Below are 19,269 nucleotides of genomic sequence, written 5' to 3'. Positions count from 1 at the left end.
AAACCTGAAATTCAAAACCTAATGATCTGGTTTGATTGAACTCTAATAACAACGCATTTACGCATATGGCTTTAGTTGATTGAAATATACTTATTAATACAAATAAAAGCAATCAATTTCCATTTTTCTTCACACGTTACTAGATATAAAATATTGGTTTGATTCACAAAAATAAATACAGAAAATCTAATACTTATCTCATGATCACGTGTGCATGCTAAATTTGAACCTTATCTAAAATTCATCTTTACCACATAATAAATTACCGGTACATTTTCCTGCTCGAAATATACCCACACCTCAGACCTCTGAAAGCTCAACAAAATTTAAATCCAACCAAAGGAATTGTATCACAAGAATTTAATGAAAATTTTCCAATCAATGAAACAAAATAACCAAAACCCTTTGTTTGGATTCGATTGATATATGTTATACAAATCTATTCCTGGAAATTACTTTAAACAAATTTACTTATGCACTCCAATGTCTTCTTGGCGTTTGGGTTTCCATATTTATACCATGCTGATCCTTTGTTACGGATGTTCGGCTAGTGGTGGGTCGGTTGTCGCAACTCGCAATCCCGGTGGTAGAGGTTGAATGCGGCGCTGCATTGAGTGTAGTAGGTAACATTAGCGAGGATTTAATTATAAGGGTGGGAATAAATTGTCTCGCTTCTCTGCAATTCTTCTAGGCACCGTTAGGTAATTGATTTGTGTTTTGTTACTTCTGTTTCCACTAGGGAAATTGCCGTATGGGCCGTAATTTTGTTTCAGTTCTTCTGACGTGACCGCTGCCATTTTATTGAACTCGCCTAATTCCTGGAGCCGCCGTTTCCTCCGACTGCCTAGCTAGAGCTTACCGTCGTAGGACCGGTAGACTACGCCGACCTTGACGAGGGACAAAGTGCAGAATCCCTTGGTGCCGCCGGAGCGCAGTTTCGTTCCGCCGTTTCCTGCCGCCGTTTCGCCGTCGTCCGCCAACTACTGTCGTTTCTCCGTCTTGACTTGTAAATTATAGTTGAATTTTCTTTTATATGCATTCAATTCTATTTTGTCAATTATCTACACCGTTTGATTTTCTTTACAAAAGAGAAGACCATAAATCATATTCAGTAGGTATATGCGTTTCGTGGTATTCGAGCTCTCTTGGAAGACGCGACTGTCAATCTCGACTCGTCTGCAAACTTATCTACAAAAACCAAAAATTGCCGGTCTTCCCCCTAGCTAGATAACGCTATATGTAAACTAATTACCTACATGTAGATAGGTATTTGTATTTCAATTGAACTTTTCTACACCTCCGCAAATTTACGGTTGTAATTACGAGTGACAAAATTTATCCTCCTCCCCCTCCCCCGTGTCTTATTCATGATGGCTACATTAAATTAGACCATATTTAGTCATTCCTTGTTCTGATGAATGATGTTAGAAAAAAACGGTCGTTACCTACCATTGTATATCAACCCACGTACTTTTCCATGTGTCTTTGGCACCAAATTAAATTTAAACATAACCAAAGTAATTTAAAAGAATTCCACCATTAAGATAGCATAATAATAGATATGCACATAGGATCCAATAAATGGTCCGTGTGCCATAAATATGTAGATAACAAAAAAATTCCCAATACTTACCTATAATTTATAAGTAATATAGTAATAAGTATAATTTGATTTATTTTTCAAACGTAAATTAGGTGTAGGTACAGTTTGTTTTAACCCGAAGGTGATGATGGCAGTATAGGTATATTCGTAAAACGTGAATTTAATGAGAAGTGTTCCTCAAACTGGTAATGTGCATACAAATTACCTACGTCCAGTTCTATAATCAGAATTTTCAAGGTTCCCATTGACAATATTAAGAATAATGTTAATAGACTATTAACAATAGGTATATAGGCGTTCACCATCACATTTCATGCAAAGCTCTTAGAATTTATTATCTTGTTGTCTTCGTACCAATTTCTTTTAAACAACCAGAAAAGGTAATTTTCTATTCCAAACCTAAAATCACGTAAATAATGTTGAAAGATAAAAACTCTACTGTAGCAAAATTCATTCGTTGAGCCCGAAATTTCAATAGCAAATTATCCTTATACTCTTTTACGTACCTACAGGATAGGGCACTCCCTTAACCGCCTTATTTTAAAACGATAATCAAGCAAACTATTGTTTTGTTTTTATTGAACACAAAAAGTTGTTAATTGGTGGAAATTTATTTATGAATCAAGAGTCTAGAGCAGTTGTTGCTCTTTTGAATGAATTATTTCTCCACTTCTATTTTTCAAGTGATTATTATTCAAATTTCATGATTTGCAAATCTACCTAGTACCTACACCACTATATTCCCAGATTTTTTTAACTTTTTTTTGTATCCTATTGTTACTAAGGTGTGGAGTAAATCAAGCACCTTTGGTAGGGTGGTATATTCATTATACTCGAAATATTGATTGCAGTCGATTTTATAGTGAATGCTAGAAAGTAGAAATACGAGCCCCTACAGGCCTGTATGACATCCTACGTCAACGTTCAGCATTGTAGTTTGACGAAATGTAGAAATGATAGGTGCATAGAATTTAAAAAATTCTGCATCGACCGGGAATCGAACCCGGGCCGCCCGCGTGTCTCCTACAACAATAAAGGTTGCCGTTGCCGGACATAGCAACAGATATTTTTAGTCGACCGTTTTTATCAATATACATACCGGGTGGTGCACGGTAAGTAGGAATAGGAACATAGGGATTTAACATGGGAAATTAATTTTATGCAATATCCTGCCCTCCTGTACATTTTACAGAAAAAACTGTAGAGTTTAAAGTTTCAGAATTAAAAGGTGCATACAAAACTGTTTTTTGTAAGCAGTTGGTGAAATTAACAACCGTTTTTTAATTTCTATGGCGCATTCTTTTCTTCATAGCTTTCGGAAGTCTTGGCCTCTAGCGAGTTGTAGATAAAAAGTGTAAACTTGTCTTGCAAGAGACTACTTCCAAATATAATAAGTTTATCGTGCCCTTTTTAAAGTAATAGGTACATCTGATTTCTATTTCTAGTCATTTTGTTATTAAACTTAGATGAAATGAAAGTTGAAAGTGTGCTCGCGATAGTGAAGTAAAATGATACAGTCAATAGATTAGTTTTCAAAATATATTCATTTGAAAATCGTCCAATTTAACATGGATCGCAATAAAATATTATATTCCCGCCATTTCGAGATAAGACTGTTCTCTAAAGATTGCTTGTTTCATTAGCAATCCCATGATATAATGAGAGCTTGCATCAGAATGAGAAGAGCCATTACGCCTTGCGTGGCGGAAGCGCAGGCGTCGTGTTGGTTGGCGACTTGTTTGTGGTATGATCTATCGTATGCACCACCGCACCTTCAAATTGGTTCTATAAATCGCAAGCCATTTTAATCCTTAATGCCAATTCACGTTTCCGTGGTCAATCGGTCCTGATTACTGCAATAAATTTATCTATGCGTTCGTAGCAGATCGAAAGTTCAGTGCTTAGTTGATAAAACAGAACTGGGCATTGCCCTTTGGTAATACCAAAGAGTATATAACGTAAAGAGGGAAAATCATACCTTTATTATCGTACCCTATATGCGTTCCCCATTCCCATAAGGTTACTTAAGTCGGGAATCGCCTAGCTACGAAATGCGTTTCCTTAAGTGGTGTTACGAAAAAGTACGTAGTTGGTTCACTCTCGTACTTTGGACTTACCACATCCGGACTCACACTTAGCGAGAAACAAAAAATAATAAAATTTGGTCCAAAAGGTGGAGGGTTGGTGATGTTGCGGATGATCGAACCGTCGCGTCGGGTGTAGCTGTAGAGGTCATGCAAGCAGTGTATCGAGTTTAGTAGCAATTTGACCATAGTTTGTTCAGATTATTTTATTCAATAATGATGAGCATCGAAAGATTGATTCTTACTAATATACTCCCTGAATCAAGACCTTAATCTTTGCGCGTAAAAGTTTCCATGATAAAAACTCCTCAAAAACTACTGGAACGCCCGTACACTAATTGCCGATGCAGATAGTCCTTTCCACGGCGCATGTACTATTAAACGTTTCTGTAGATTGTAATTGAAAAAGAGTTCAATTCCAAAATGTTAATTAAAGAATAAACCTAATTATCTTTTATTATGTCTAAATTTACCTTGTCTATCTGCTACTTCAAATGAAAGAACGGAACGAAAAGAACGTCTGCCTCGCCACAGTACTTTTACCTTTTACGAGTTTCGAACTTATCAGCAGGGGTTTACAGTATAGGTAGCTGAATTCCGTAGTTCTAATTTAATAAGCGTATACCTGAAACCATAAAACAATTTTTTGGACAGTAAAAGTTTATTTAAAAATAGTGGCTAATTAGAAAAAAAATAATGAACATATGCGGTATTAGGGGTTTATTCAAAACGAGATGATTGTGGCGGGTTCTGTGACGTAATAAGTCCGACCAATCCGCTGCTAGAACCATTCTGATGATATACAACAACTCGGCAATATTGCAGGAGAATGTCATTTTACCTTGTGTCACCTGTCACAGGCACTTGTCACTTGTCGTTCACTTTCGCGTTAAGCTGGATTTACATGCATACGAAATCCGACGAAAGGCGTATGATTAGTCAACAATTTCAAATGTCAAGCAAATTTGAAATTGTTGACCAATCATACGTCTTTCGGATTACAGTATCCTCGGATTTCGTATGCATGCGAATCCAGCTTTAGATGTAGTTAAACATGCCTCTTAAAACGTCAAATCCGACAAACGTCAGACACAAGGTTGCCGGATCACTTCTACGTGATTGGTTGTGCGTTTGTGACGTATTTAGAAGCTGAAGCGTTTCAAATTAGGACTAAAAACACAACTTTTCAATAATTTATTTTGGGTTTATTTTACTCGCAAATAAAAATTGAGGACACACGGGTCATTTTATTTTTTTGTACTTTGCAGATAAGAAATAAAAAATGAAGCCGGGATGCTCCCGCAGCACAGATTATCTGACTTTTGACATGTGTCAACACTTAGAGAATTGAAAAAAATGTCTTCATTGTAACTATAGATCCTACTGCGATCAATTTTTCTCAAAACTTTTGTGACATACGTTACTATAGTATTAGAATTGCTAAACTAATAGAATTTGCAATCGGAGATAATCCGATAAATTGCTGTTATATCTACTAATCTGCCAACTAAAAACTCTTTCCTTGGCTATCTATTATCACCTATGGTTGTCGTGAAGTAGTGTTGCTTGAATTAATATTATACTATAAAAGCGAACTACCCGCATATTATTTAAAACGCATAAATCGGATTTTTTGTAGCTGTGCCAAGGGGCAGGTAAGTGTATAGCAGTTTACCGATGTGTAAGGTAGGTAGTTATCAGTATCTGTGAAAGGATTTGGAGACGTAAGTCATGAGGTTATGGTTATTTTGAACTATAGCGCAAACAGCAATGTCCAATATCTTATTGTGATGAGGGTCTAATAATTTTATTGTTCTGGTAGTAGTCGGCTGTGATTTTCCCTTTCTAGGACGAACAAAAAGCCGCTCGTATGGTTTGATGTCATGTGTCAATTAATGTCATTCTGATTTCGACAACATTTGAGACTAGAGATCTTCACGCATCCACCATTTTTACAACACCTTTAAGGGGTTGATTCTGTCCCACCAGATAAGCATAGCTTTTAAAACACATTTTTTGATTCGGCATTAGTTTTACATTTACTTGAGGTTCCTACATACAAAATTTCAATTAAATATTTTAAAAAATAAAAAAATAAAAATGCGCATGCGCGAAACAAATTTTTTGATTCGGCATTAGTTTTACTTTTACACGAGGTGCGTACATACAAAAGTTCATTTAAATATCGTAAACAATAAAAAAAATTAGATTGCCCAAATACAAAAGTTGAAATGCGCATGTGCAATATTTTTTTGCACTTGCATAGTTGTTTGAGGTTTAAAAAATATTTATTGACACAGAAAACCGGTCATTCATATGTTCTTTGTAACAAGAATTTTAAAATATACATACCCTTTTTGGAGGTTTGGGCAGTATTTGGGCTGTAACTTTTGGCCCGCTAGTCTACGCCACTGAAAACAGTTGCGACCTTTCTTATATCCTTAAAAACATGTTTACTAATTTTCAAAGCGATCTGACGTTTCTAAACGAAGTTATCGTGCACATGGACAGACAGATGGACAGATAGACGGACGGACGGACAGACAGCAGTACAAAATTATAAACGATCTCGAATAAATTTGCCGAAATAAATTACAATTGTGTTAAATTATTCGTATATCACCTTCGGTTGCCGGCCTAGCGCCACCAGGACCCTTGCTCCCGGTCAAGGATGGTCGGTTCCGGTTGCGGAAATTTAGAAAACGGTTAACTCCAGTGATTTTACGGGTAAACGGCGGCGATCGGATACTGGCGAATTATCTAAAATAGAAATACAGCACACGGCAAAACAACAATTTCCCAAAATGAGAACGGAAGCAAGAATGTAATCAACTATAGCTATTGGAAAAGGAAACCAAGGAAAGAGGCTTTTTTTTAACAATCGTAATAAAAAGTGTCGTTTTATAAAATTCGGTAATTTCGGGAAGGAAACGCCGGGTTTCCCAAACAGCACAGATAACGTTAAAAAATTAAAACTGTTTTAATTAATTAAAATTCATGTTAATCTGATTAGCTACAGGTGATTATGCTTACTTAATTGACTGGATTGAAATTTCAAAAGTCGGTATTCCAGTTAACATCCATTGTTGATTTAATTTTTAGGTTAAGCGAAAGGTCTGCCTATTTATCTATCGTACCACGGTGACCCTGATTCCTGTAATCCTGGTTTTAAATTACAATTGGAAAACTAAAATCTTCTAATGATTAATAATAAACGGACCGAGAGCTGCAAGCATAATTAAAATTTTTCTATGGGAACAATTAGAAAACTGAATAATTAGATACGGCATTTTGGTTTCCTTATCGGCGGCTGCAACGGCTACACTTGATTGACACCTCTTGGGATATAAGTAATTAAGTCTAGAAGTTACGGTTTTTAGTAATGAACAAATGAAGCTCCCATTCGATTTGATCCATATACCGTGCGTTCATTAAAACTGGTAGATTCCATATCCGAAAATGGGTGCTTCGTTACATAAGTGCTTCATCTTTTTAAGGTGAGACGAATATAATGGCTGGTCTATAATGCAATCCATACTGCCATGTGGTTCTTACTGATAACTTGTGACAAACTTGCCCCTGATCAAGGTTGGCAGCAGTAGCGGTGTGGCGGATCGGTCTCGGAAACCTCGGGCAAACTCAGACGGAGAAAGTGGCAGCTCCAGGAATTTTAAAGGGCAAGTGGCCGACGGGTACTGGGAATGCTAAAACAAAATTAAAGCGCATTAATTTCCTTAAGCGCGGATTCGGTAAGTATCTACGGGAAACAGATCATCAACACATTAAATCTCTTCAAGATTATATGGGCATTTTTCTTTTGGTTGTTGTTGTACAGGGTGGCCAACTAAGAATACGAGGTTACTGTATCTGAGAACCTACCCATCGTAGAGGCTTGCGGTAAAAAAATTTATTACTAAAACGGCCACGAGAACAACCTGGAAAATATTTTTAAGTTTCTGAAATGGCCGCTAACTGCAAACTGGAATCTAAAAAAGTGATGTTTGTTAATTCCGCTATATTAACGTAACAAAAACAAACTCGGGTTAATTCGGCTACAAATATTATGCTACAAATATTAAAATATTTGAAGTTTTGTTAGTTTCACATATCGCCGCTTGAGGGCTTTTTTCGACATTCCGACAGAAATGGTTAATTTCCTTAAAAAAATTCAATGCATTGGTTGGATTTTTTTTCATCAAAAAGTAGCTAAATGTTGCCTAAACAAGCTCGTGAAAATAAATAGAAAATAAAAATTTGATGGTATAACATTTTCTTTGGTCTAAATTTTAGGTTAGGAACAAGATATCGAGATGCGGTTTTCGCGAGCTTCATTGGGCATCATTTAGCTATTTTTTCATGAAAAAAAATCGAACCAATTTTCTACATTTTCGGATTCTACGTCGAATTTGGAGTACACCCCATCATAGTTGACCCTTTGCTCCAAGGGCTTCGTCGATATTCAAGTTTTTATGTCAAAAATTGAATTTGCGGGGGTAATTTTAAAAATTTATTATTCGAAAACGGTAAAAGAGATAGGTATGGCAAAACAGTTGCACAAAACACTGCTTTATTAAGGAAAGATCGAATTTTCTTATGGTACCTATGCGTAACCGTCTAAAAAAGTGAGACTACGTCACTTTTTCAAAGCTCTAAACTTTTAAATATCCGTAACTCCATTTTTTCAAATGGAACCCCCCCCCCCATTTTTTCTTCCCTGTTGTTTTCCTTTTTCCGAGCCCTTTAATTTGAATTTTGATACAAAATGTCAAAGGCTGCTTCAAACGGTTTCAGAGATATTCCATATTTTAATTACTTCTTGTAGCAAATTGATAAAAAAGTTAAGTCGCTTGATGTTATTCTTTTGTGTTTATTATGATAATGTAACGTCAAATTGTCGCTTCTTGAACAGTTTTGAACTTTGATTTCTCGTCAGTAAAGGCGCGTTTGGGTTACACTAATGAAGATTTTTTTGAATTTAATAATACACTGTGAACGTAATCGAATAGCGGACAGGACTTGTTGTCTTTTTTCCGAAAGATACCCTGTAAACGCGCGACCCACAGAGAATACAATTCGCAAATTACTACAAAAATTGCAGGAATAACGGTATGTTTCAAACAAAAATACAAACAAGGAAGCCTGTGGTAGACTCTGAAGAACAAAAAATAACTGTATTGGCTTATTTTGCTGCAATCCAACTGCATCGCTTAATGGATATTCAAAAGAGACTTATTTTTTATCAATTTGCTACTTAATCGGTAAATGGTGGAGTGGGATGTGAAGATTAAAGGCCGATTCTCACTTTCGTGCAAAGAACCGGCTCGGCAACGGTACGGCACAGACTCGGCACGGGCAAAGTTTTTTGAGTTCAATTCACACTGCGACACGCTTGCCGCAGGTAAGCAGTTTCTACGTGAGTTTCAACTGTGGAAATGTTCGAAACTTCCACGTTAATTAAAATAGGTCTAATATTAGATGACGAAGAACAAGAAAGTACATATTGCAGAAAAATAAAAATACGTTTTTGTGTATATAAAATGCATAAGAAGTATCTTTTATGACCGAAATCATTCTCTCGGACACATTCAATCAGCATCTCATCTTGTTCCGCTGAAAAAGTGTTCCTTTGCTGACCCTTCAACCTTTCTTGTACTATGAAAACTGAACTAAAGTCGGTGACCTGCACAGATTGTATTCACACTTGTCGGAACGTGCACGGTACATGCCCGGCAAATATTGTTTCAGAAGAACACCGCGTGCAAAGGCCGTAGCTTGCCGAGTCGTTGCTCGCATAGTGTGAATTACAGGTCGATTCTCACTTTCGTGCAAGGCACGTACTCGGCACAGGCAAGGCACCGACTCGGCAAAATATCTATATTATTGAATCTTATGAATTTTTTGGGGTGTAATTCACACTATGCGAGCAAAGACTCGGCAAGCTACGGCCTTTGCACGCGGCATTCTTCCGAAACAATATTTGCCGGGCATGTACCGTGCACGTTCCGACAAGTGTGAATACAATCTGTGCAGGTCACCGACTTTAGTTCAGTTTTCATAGTACAAGAAACGTTGAAGGGTCAGCAAAGGAACACTTTTTCAGCGGAACAAGATGAGATGCTGATTGAATGTGTCCGAGAAAATGATTTCGGTCATAAAAGATACTTCTTATGCATTTTATGTACACAAAAACGTATTTTTCTTTTTCTGCAATATGTACTTTCTTGTTCTTCATCATCTAATATTAGACCAATTTTAATTAACGTGGAAGTTTCGAACATTTTCACAGCAGAAACTCACGTAGAAACTGCTTACCTGCGGCAAGCGTGTCGCAGTGTGAATTGAACTCAAAAAACTTTGCCCGTGCCGAGTATGTGCCGTGCAGTTGCCGAGCCGGTTCTTTGCACGAAAGTGAGAATCGGCCTTTAGTTCTCTAGATTCATATTTGTGTCTCGATTCTTTTATAATAATTTATGTACTTATACCTATTTACATGTTTCGCGTGGATTTATGTCTGTAGTTTGCCAATAATGCGTAGGTATTATGCCTGTTAAAAACTCGTACCTATACCATTATTGGAAAATGGCTTTCATCTGTCCATAAAATTTTTTTAGAAAATGTGGATTTGAATGAGACTGGATTTTATGTATTTTGTATGCTTTGACTTAATGCTTTTTTAAAATCCTGTGTACCACGTGTACCTATGCGATACGTTTAATTCTACTGCAGCTTCTCTAACTAAATTTCTAGGATGCACATTAAATAATATGCTATAATATTCAGCTTCCAAATTTTCATTTATTTGACGAACTTCGCGATTTGCGGTAGTTAGAGAACCAGTTCTATGTAGCTTTTTTCAAATTTAAAAAAGAATGTTTGATTTGGATGAAAGCGATCAGGATATTGTTGTCGATATAATCGCAGGGTTGTCTTGCATTATTGTTTGATAAATGGAAACATTTCAACAATCTACCTTTTCGTTAGTTGAGTATTCTTCCATTTTTACAACAAATAATAATCTAAGTTATCAATTCAATAAATTTTTTCACAAAGTCATAACAATGCAAATGTCAAATTTTGTTTCCATAGCCAGCTTTAATTTCCAGTAAAATTATTTTAATATTTTCTTTAATATCCCGAATTCTATTACGTTTAGAAGGTATAACTTGTGAAACTTTTATAAAACAAAAATATTTCCTACCAAATAGTATAAAAATATACAGGGCGTGCAGTAAAAGTCAATGAAAATGAAAACATTTTTTTTTCTGATTTCCATTAATTTTGGCAGCTCACCAGAAATCAGAAAAATTTTATTTGAATGATTTTTTGAACGCAGACCATTATTATCCTACTTATTTCGTACACCGGGCTGTGGGAAAAATTGTGGATGTGGCTTGTGTTTGTGATTGTTTAACAATACTCGCACGCAAATTTTAGGCTTAATGAAGGACGCGAATAGTTGATTTAGACAATCCATACATTTATAGGTATGGTCTTCACCTAATCTAACGTAGGTAAATACATCAATAAGAACGGCCAGATAAGACATACCTATCATAAGAAACATAAATCAATGATATTACTCTATTACTCTGCAATACAATTGTTTTATCTTATCTACGATTTATTCTAAAACAACTCACCTCTTACCGTTAAATTATATTGAAATGACAAATTGGAAAAATAATGATCGTATACCTACACACATGGAAAAGTATTTACGTTTACGAATTATCCATACAGATTATAAACACATGAGAGGATTAATCGTATGAGATTAACGAACACAGTTGGTTAAGTGGTAGAACACACCCTAGGGTAGCTGCCTTTTGTTTCGTAGGTCCTTCTCCAGCAAGTTTTCAATTTGCTGTCCTTATGCATAACAAGTGGTGGTTTTATTCTTTTCCGAAGTGTGAATAATGAACGACACAATTATAGGAAGAATTGATTAACTTCCCAAATCGGAATGAGCATGATATAAATGATGAACTAAACAAACGTGTTTCGATTCACAATGTAATTCCAAAATGTACCTAACCACTGGATGACCACATTCCTACCTAATTCCTATTTAATTACCATTTTTTTTATTGAATAACATATGAGTAAGATGGAATTTGCCGATTGGGTGGAGAATCAAGTTGTGCATTTCGGTTCATTGTTCTCCTGATCTTCTTTTCCTTCTGTCGTTATTCATCCGACATGCATATTAGGTGCAGATCTATAAATCTGTATCGACAACGATCATTTGGTGATAAATCTTGCACGCGTCTTTAAAGATCGATAACATTGTCTGCCAAACAGACGCGCCCTTCTCCCCTCGAACTCGAAAAATAACATTCAAGTTCAAGGTAAATCAGTGCCATTTGGCAAAAATGCAATGTTTTTTTTAAGTAGCTACGCGAAAACCGTACATTTTGGTAAACGGCGAAGTTTGATCGTGCAATTTTATAATGATTAGTTTATCTGTGTACTTGTACTTGTTTTTCTTTTCGTGAGGTTAGCACGCTATCCAGTACCGCGATGTCTATAAGAAGAGAGCTATTAGACGTTAAGAGCATTTTGTTCTTTGTCACCTTTGAAGTCGTTTCTCGATGTCGCTCATCCGATAAAAAAAAGTGAGTTCAGGTTTGCACAAAGTGTCGCCGCTCCTTTTTTGGGATTCAATTACTAAATTAGTGCGGTTTTTTGTAGAATCTTGCGATTTATTTTTATTGAAACAATGAGCTAGAACTATTGTGGTATTAACATAATACTGTTTTTGAATTTTAATAATAGCACGTCTTTTCAATGCACTATGTTGGTCAATGGAACTCACGTTCATTCTTTTAGGTTTTTCGACTTAAAACAGTGTCAGGATTGAAAGAGCGTCGAGGGTAATTCAAGACTGACTAATTATAGTGATTTTTTAATCGAGAAATAGCAAATGTACGGACAGAACAAATGATGGATTTTCGAATAATTGTAAGTACCTACGCTTACTGTAAATCGTGCATGTAAATTTAAATGTTAACTCGACAGCAGTGCGTTTACCTTTGCATAAAACATTCAACTCGTTTCTTCGGAAATTTTTGTTTCTGTTTAATCTCTCGCGGGTGACGGGCACATTATTTTTTTGCCCGATTGCTACTGTACTTGAGGTGATTTTTCTTTATCAAAACCGGTTTAAGATCCAGACTACATTTTTATTAACTCTGCCTTAAATAAATTAATGCCAAAACCAAAGCGAAGTATCTTGATCAACAGGTTGTGACTTATTTTTACAATGAAGAACAATCGATTTTAATTGCTCCACATTTTTTATCTGTTTACCTGCTTAAAATATGTTTTTATTTGAGCGACAACCTAATATATTCTTAATAGCTTACCATCATCTTATCTATTAGTTAAGGTCAAGCTGTATTAAATCATCAGGTGGTGGAGCGGTTTGATTTGATTACAAAATCTTTTCAAGCAGATTTGGCGCCATGGCTTGAAATATCGCATTAGAAAAATACAAAATTGCTTGTTTCAACATCGTTATTCGCATTTAGTTTTTTGATAGGTATCAGTTTCAGTTCAAGTTTGACTATTCTTCGCAATTTGATTGCGGTGATAACTGATGTCCATAAAATTGAAAGGAGGTATCCTACTACGCTCGTATGATGTTCATACCGAGGTTCATACATTTTTTGCTGGGAACCGATTTAAATGTTTACGTTATACTGGAATAATACGCGCCAGTGTTACAAATTAGTCTCTCAAGCCTAGTTTCCGTGTAACGGAATTTGAGACAAATTACCCATTAAATGTTTTGAATTCGGTTTATAAAATTCCTCGGATTTTGCTGCGGAAGTTTTGGCAAGGGCCGATTTTGCGCAAATCATTTCGATAATAAATCTTTCACTAGTGTAAGAAAAACCAAAGTAGCGTTGCCATGACAATTTAAAATACAATTTTAAAGTGGAAATGGAAGTACGAATGTGCAGTGACGTAACTAGGTATTTTTCGAAGCGGTGCCGGATCTGGTTTTGGCGCCCTACCATATTTGCGCGCCTTATCACTTACCATTGAGCTCTAATTAATAAAACATTGTACATTTTTGAGAGAAACTTACACGAAATTTTAAAAGCACTGCACTACTTAAATTTTAGAAAAATGCTTTGAATAACGAAGTCTTTCACTCAATGAAGAATAAAAATACATTTATAATGTTCTCAATTCTCGCGTCAAATTTAGCTATGACATAGGGTACAAGTCGTAGAAATGATTGCGTCTTAGAATAAGGGTGCAAATGTTGGTCACACTAATACAGACTATTGTATATATCACAAATAAAGTATTATTATTAGCTTAAATCTGCAGCCTTTTCCTACCGCTGTAACGGTAGGGCCATCCAGAAAATAACAGACGTTTTAAAATAAAAAATTAAGACAGTGTAAGAAACAACTTTTATTATATAAGTACATTTGGAAGCTACACTCTTAGGCTATTTTTCAACATAGTCGCCATTCATATTGAGGCGCTTATCATAGTGTGGTACAAGTGTTTTGATTCAAACTTTGTATACCTCCGCCGTCTGTGGGGGCGTCAGAAGTGGGTACCGACAAAGGGAATGTGGTAGCCCCCTGACAAGATCTTATTGATTGCGGAGTCAAAACTGGCTAATAAAAGTACTGATCTGCCACACAAAATTGCGCTGAAATCCCTTGGATGTTCCGTTCATCCTAAAGGACCGTAAATTTAGTTTTAATTATATTTCACTGCACCCTGTATTGGTCTTTAGGAAACTATTAGAATTTAACCGCCTTTCTTGTCTTTTATGACTGGCCTATACGGTACACCGCGATGCCCATCCCGACTTAGTGCCCTCGGTGCTTCAGCGCCTCCGGCGCGCCCTCCCCCATTCAGAGCGCGATGCCGCGGCACCTTTGGCACCTACCTAGTTACGCCACTGCGAATGTGCTCATTCTGTGCTATTTTTGGTCTTTCATATAATTTTTTCTATTTCGGTGTCACAATGATGATTTTGTACAACTGTTTTCGGCCTAAAGCCCGCTTGACATGGAGCAATAAAAATTGCAATTGCATGCAAGTTGCAAGAAAAATTGCGAAAGGCATGCGCAGTTCAAAGCCAGCTGATCAATTGCTGCAAGAGACTTGCATGCAATTTTTATAGGACAGGTGCTATTTTTCTTGCATGAATCGTGCAATTCTAGGGATAAATCTAGTTGTTTTTGTGTCACCAACCTAGTAAAATACAGCGGCGGCAACTATGATGCTGAGAGACGCACTCATTACTTGTTTTTATTAATCTTATTTATTTTTGTAATTTTTATGTTTCTTCAAGCAATCAAAATTTAATTTTCATTTGAGGTTAACTACTTTGTTGACAAATCCATATGTTTCTTCTGTTGGCAGACATGTGGCAATTGAAATAGAATTGCACCATGTCAAATACCATGCAATGCTTATTGCATGCAAGGATTTGACCTTGCAATTTCTTTCTGCAAGTTCTTGCGCGTTGTATTGCTCCATGTCAAGCGGCCTTTAAACAGTTGTACAAAGACAGTGATTATAGTCGTTTTTTTTGGGAACTCATCTCTTAAGTTGGCAGTTACTAGTTAGTACAGGTAGGTACTTCGTTGGGTACTTCCATGTTTGAACTACAAAATGTCAGTCTTACTACGCTACCAACCTAAAACTTAACGGCATAAAAAGTGTTCCCAACATAAAACATGTTAGTTCTAATGTTCCCTATAGTTTCTGATAATGATTTTTTAAATTAAATTAAAGCACCGAAATAGAAAAAATAGTATGAAAAACGCGTGTTACAATGCTTTATTGTAATACTCCTATCTTGCGGACACTCGTGGCTACGCTTCGCGTCGCCACTCGTGCCACAAGATAGTCGTATTACAATAGGTCGCATTGTAACACTTGTCTTTCAATATACTATTGTGTTTTTACGGGTTTCATTTTTAGCGCGTTTTTGAAAAAAAGTAGCGCTGATACTTATATTCACTTTGGCTGTTGCTGTTCGATCAATCGGTCGGTCGGTCGGCTGCAATAGCAAAGTCCTCGCGTCGCATAAATGGGCTAAAACTATAGCCCAGGGCGCCACTTTCGAGGAGGCGGCAAAATGTGCTAAATTACTTTTTTTTGCATTATTTGCAATTCCCCACCTCTGGGGTTCTTCGTGAATTTTAAAATCAAAACAAATAGATAATCGTATGAAACTCGGTCACTAAGCACGCTATTTTACTAATAAACATTAGTGCTGACGGGGACGCCGAGCTAAATATAGCCCAGGGCGCTAAAAACATAGCCCGCGACTTGAGGAAAATGAAAATGATACATTACTGGCGAGGAAATATTGAAAGGGGCCTCGTACTTTAATTTCAGAATCCGGTAATGTCACTTTACTGACGAGTTCTGTATTAAATTTTACCCGAAATCGTATTTTAATATAAAATTTCAATTTCAAACATATTTGTCGATCTGTCAGTGATGACAGAAGTCGTTACAGACATTTGACAGGTGCGGCCGGTAAAGCGACAAGCGGCAGGAAAAGCAGTCGGTCTGCCTCTGTCTTTGACACTAACCTTTCCTGACATAAAGTAGGCATAAAAATGAAGGTTTCTTGACGATTTTGGGTAATAGTTATTTTCGCGCTTTCGTCTCTGTATATAAGAGTAACTAAGTTATATAATATAAATAACTATTAATCATCGAGTACTTTCCAACTTGTTTGCTCATCAAATGAGTTCCAAACTTAAATTACATAAAATTCGCTTCATAAAAAATCCCATACAACTGAATACCTCGACATTTTTTTACAATACACCTTAAGGGGTTGATTCTGTCCCACCAGATCAGCATGACTTGTAAAACGAACTTTTGAATCGGCATTAGTTTGCATGCGCAAAACAAATTTTTTGATTCGGCATTAGTTTTACTTTTATTCGAAGTGCCTACATACAACATTTCTATTAAATATCGCAACAAATAAAAAAATTGGGATTGCCCAAATATAAAAGTTGATCTCGAGGATCGTTAATAAGAAAGTTATTTCTACACATACACATGCACAAAAGGTAATTTATGAAGAAGCGCAATTTTAATGACTGCCCTAGGTGCCAATTACCATTTGAGCATGCTACGCCACTGGTGTCGTTTAGATATATCATGCGTGTGCAGTGGAACAGAAGGTTATTCGGCTTTCTTTTTTCTGCGGCCACAATAATGAAAGATAGCGTTGCACATGTGCAATCCATTTTTGACGCGCTACTTTAATTTCTGTTTATAAGAAGAATTTCATTTCAATGCTTTTCTAAATAAGAAAGTTGGAACTGCGCATGCGCAAATCTAAATTTTGAAACTGGCACTAGATTTTCCTTTATTCCAAGCACCTATGTATCAAATTTCGTTTAAATTCTTCCATAAATAAAAAAGTTGACACTGCGCATCGGCAATACCAAATTTTGAAATCTTAAACATACCTACCTGTTTGTTTATCATCAGACAACGCACGCATTATCAGGAATCTCAATTAAATAGGACGCGACTACATCGACATAGATATTTACGACTTCAATGCGTGTTATTATTTACGAAAATAAAGATTGTACATTTTAAAAAATACGTATACGCAACATGCTCTATAGACTATAGCCTATCTATATCTTACCACTGCCGATTGCAAACCAATAGTACCTAATTCACTTTCACGAACTGTGGCTATCGCATCTCAAATCGGCTTTCGAATCCTCACCTAAGCCGGGCTCAGGCGACTCGTGTACTTGGCGAATACACAATTATTTGCGTAGTACTTGGGAAGTATACGAGCTTGGCGAGTTGCGAATTGCGATGGCAAGCAGGGCACTCACACGACGTGTACATTGTACAAGTACGCGAGGGCGAATATTTGGGGCGAACATTTGTAACACTTGTATCCTTTTCCAGGCATCATTAACTGCATTTCGATTGTCATGGTCTTTGTGTTTAGCCATCCAAATGACCGGCTCATTTTCATAAAAAACAAGAAATTCCAACACAATCTCATTTGTCCACTCCATTTCAATAAAAAAATAAAAAAAAACAAAAAAAAACGTCTGTACGCTTCCGTCTTTAACTAAAAACTAAATTAATAATCGCACTAAAGGCAAATTATTTGTGCATTCCGTTTGAGCGCCTCTACAAGTATAGATAAGTATGTACTTGGCAAGTGTGCGAATAATCGTGATACCTTTGACTCGGACCAATTTTACCGACAAGAAATGGAAAACTATAACGAGTGACAATTAATTGTACAAGTAACCCACTCACACGACATGCCAAGTATACGAAAGTAACGATTATTCGCCAAGTACACGAGTCGTCTGAGCCCGGCTTAACTAACGTACTCTGCCTTTTCACATTCGAGCGTTAAAACGTGTCATACAAACTTCGAAACTAGGCTCCGTATGAGCGTTTTCAACAATAAAATTGAAAAAGAAACATTCGCGCTGGTGGGGTAGTCCTATTTCGAGCGGAATAAAACAAAAAATAAATAAATTCGCGTTTTTCACAAGTTTGATATAATCGATCGATGCTACCGTTACGGCTACCCGATACGGCCTACCTGTCTGGAAATAAATTAATAGGTGCAAGCTCCAACGAGCAAGTAATAGGTACTCCTGCAAAATTTGTCCTATTAAAATTTGAGTTACCTATTATCTTGTTAACAAGCCAGACAACAATAATAACGGACTTTTTCTTGTGATAAAAACAATAGGTACTTCACCTATCCATGTATGAATGCGGAAAAGTAAAAAGATTCTACATACATAAGTATATGATATCGTATTACCCAAAACTAGGGGCACGAGCATTTTCATGGAAAAATATCTTATAAGGGAGAGTTGGTATTGCCTAGTCCGAGGATACACAGATTTGATTTTCAATATATGCGCTAAGTTTACTTTTATTGGACCAGCTATTGTTAAAATTCCAAAAAAAAACACCTCGAGAAGTAAAATGTTGATATTCGCAATACAGATAACACCCGAGACGATAGTGTAATTTACAAATGGCGTGTGTAGGTGGGAACTGTTTGTAAACATTGCGTTATTAACAGGTTTTTAAGTGAAATTTTACTAATCTGAAAGTGCAATTGAGTTTATACTGCCGTTTTCGAGACTTGAAAATATAATCCCTATTTTGAATTAGCCTGTACAGTGTACGCGCAATCCTAATTACAAATAAATTAAAAGTTAATTCCTTCCATAAATAAGAAAGTTGGCACTGCACATCCCACATATAACCAAATTTGGAAAATGGATCTTCATGTGTTTTTATTCCAAGTAGCTATGTATCAAATTTCATTTGAATGCCTCCATAAATAAGAAAGTTGACACTGCGCATGCGCAAAACCAAATTTTGAAACTGGTGTTAAATTTGTTTTTATTCCAAGTGGCTATGTATCAAATTTCATTTAAATCCCTTCATAAATAAGAAAGTTGGCAACTGCGCATGCGCAAAACCAAATTTTAAAACTGGCGTTATATTTGCTTTTATTCCAAATGGTTAAGTATCAAATTTCATTTAAATGCCTTCATAAATAAA

At 36.3% G+C, this 19,269-nt stretch overlaps 1 protein-coding gene across 1 annotated transcript in view; it reads left to right on the top strand.

Moving 5' to 3' along the window:
* The first annotated feature begins 12,214 nt into the window (after positions 1 to 12,214).
* Positions 12,215 to 19,269, top strand: part of LOC116176352 (probable chitinase 10) — a 30,419-nt gene continuing 23,364 nt past the window's right edge. The window contains exons 1-2 of the mRNA XM_031494871.1: positions 12,215 to 12,302; positions 12,517 to 12,648. Coding sequence (XP_031350731.1) covers positions 12,628 to 12,648 — 21 coding nt within the window. The 5' untranslated portion in view covers positions 12,215 to 12,302; positions 12,517 to 12,627. The remainder of the gene's footprint in view (positions 12,303 to 12,516; positions 12,649 to 19,269) is intronic.

The sequence above is a fragment of the Photinus pyralis genome, unplaced genomic scaffold (assembly GCF_008802855.1).
Source record: "Photinus pyralis isolate 1611_PpyrPB1 unplaced genomic scaffold, Ppyr1.3 Ppyr1.4_LG7, whole genome shotgun sequence".
Lineage (NCBI taxonomy): Eukaryota > Metazoa > Arthropoda > Insecta > Coleoptera > Lampyridae > Photinus > Photinus pyralis.
Note: the sequence above shows the minus strand (reverse complement) of the source record. Positions and strands in the feature narration are given on the sequence as shown.